Source organism: Etheostoma spectabile, chromosome 10 (assembly GCF_008692095.1).
Source record: "Etheostoma spectabile isolate EspeVRDwgs_2016 chromosome 10, UIUC_Espe_1.0, whole genome shotgun sequence".
In the NCBI taxonomy this organism is placed as follows: Eukaryota; Metazoa; Chordata; class Actinopteri; order Perciformes; family Percidae; genus Etheostoma; species Etheostoma spectabile.
This window is the reverse complement of record NC_045742.1, coordinates 23,570,801-23,571,770: the sequence shown is the minus strand read 5'-3', so window position 1 is coordinate 23,571,770 and position 970 is coordinate 23,570,801. Positions and strand designations below refer to the sequence as shown.

The window sequence follows — 970 nt, the reverse complement described above, 5'->3', positions numbered from 1 at the left end:
AACAGCAAACCCATAAAGTCAATGCGGGCGGCTAGCTGCTGAACATATCGGAGCCTTTAATGCAAAACCTCACCCCTGCGATTTTTCGCAAGTGGGTTATTAGACGTTTATGTTGCCGTGGCAACAGCGCACTTAAAACCTTTGCCGCCACTATGACCATACTGCTGTGATTTGGATTAAAATGACCATTCAATTTCTATGATGTTCTATTGCTGTTATATATGAATGAAATCAGCTGGCAGGAAGTAAACATGGACCCAATCTGTTGCCTAGCAACGCAATGCCACTGAGCAGAATATTAGAATACTGCCTTTGTGACATCATAGAATGTAGATTCAAAGGCAGATAAGTGAAAGGATGATGTCACTATATATATAAAATACACATGAATTAACAGATTGACCAAAACATCAAGGTTGTTACAAAGCCCAGAACTCACTCACTCAGAATTAGTCAGCTGCACTGTAGAGAGAGCACTGAAAATTCCCAATACAGCTAATTTATACAGGACATTTTGTTTTTGACAGAAAGCTAAAATATGTCTCAGGAAGAGCAGTCCGGCACCCCCAGGCCTCTGAGTGATGAGAACGCAGCCCACCACCAAGAAAACGAGGTCCTAATCAGAAAGAACAGGGACCTCCAAAGACAGAATGGGGAACTCCGTGAAAACATTAAGGGCCTTCGTGTGGAAGTCCAGTACTCCCGAAAGAGCAATAAAAGGGCCCTCCAAATACAGAACAAGGTGTTACGCACTGAAAATGCCACCCTCCGCAAAGATGCTGACATCCTGCGCAGTGAAACAAAAGCTCTGTGCAACGAAATTGAGGAAGTTCACATTCAGAACAAAGAGACGCAGGCTAAGTTAAAGGACTTGGAAATTGAGAACACGACTTTACACCAAAGAATAGAAGAACAGCAGCACCTGAACATGCCTCTTCAAACAGAAGTTCAACAGCTAAATAGAAGTCTG

The 970-nt window shown here is 42.9% G+C and overlaps 1 protein-coding gene across 1 annotated transcript in view; it reads left to right on the top strand.

The window, feature by feature from the left end:
- Nucleotides 1–538: 538 nt before the first annotated feature.
- The window catches only part of LOC116697360 (paramyosin), a 1,440-nt gene continuing 1,008 nt past the window's right edge, over nucleotides 539–970 (top strand). The window contains exon 1 of the mRNA XM_032528668.1: nucleotides 539–856. Coding sequence (XP_032384559.1) covers nucleotides 539–856 — 318 coding nt within the window. The remainder of the gene's footprint in view (nucleotides 857–970) is intronic.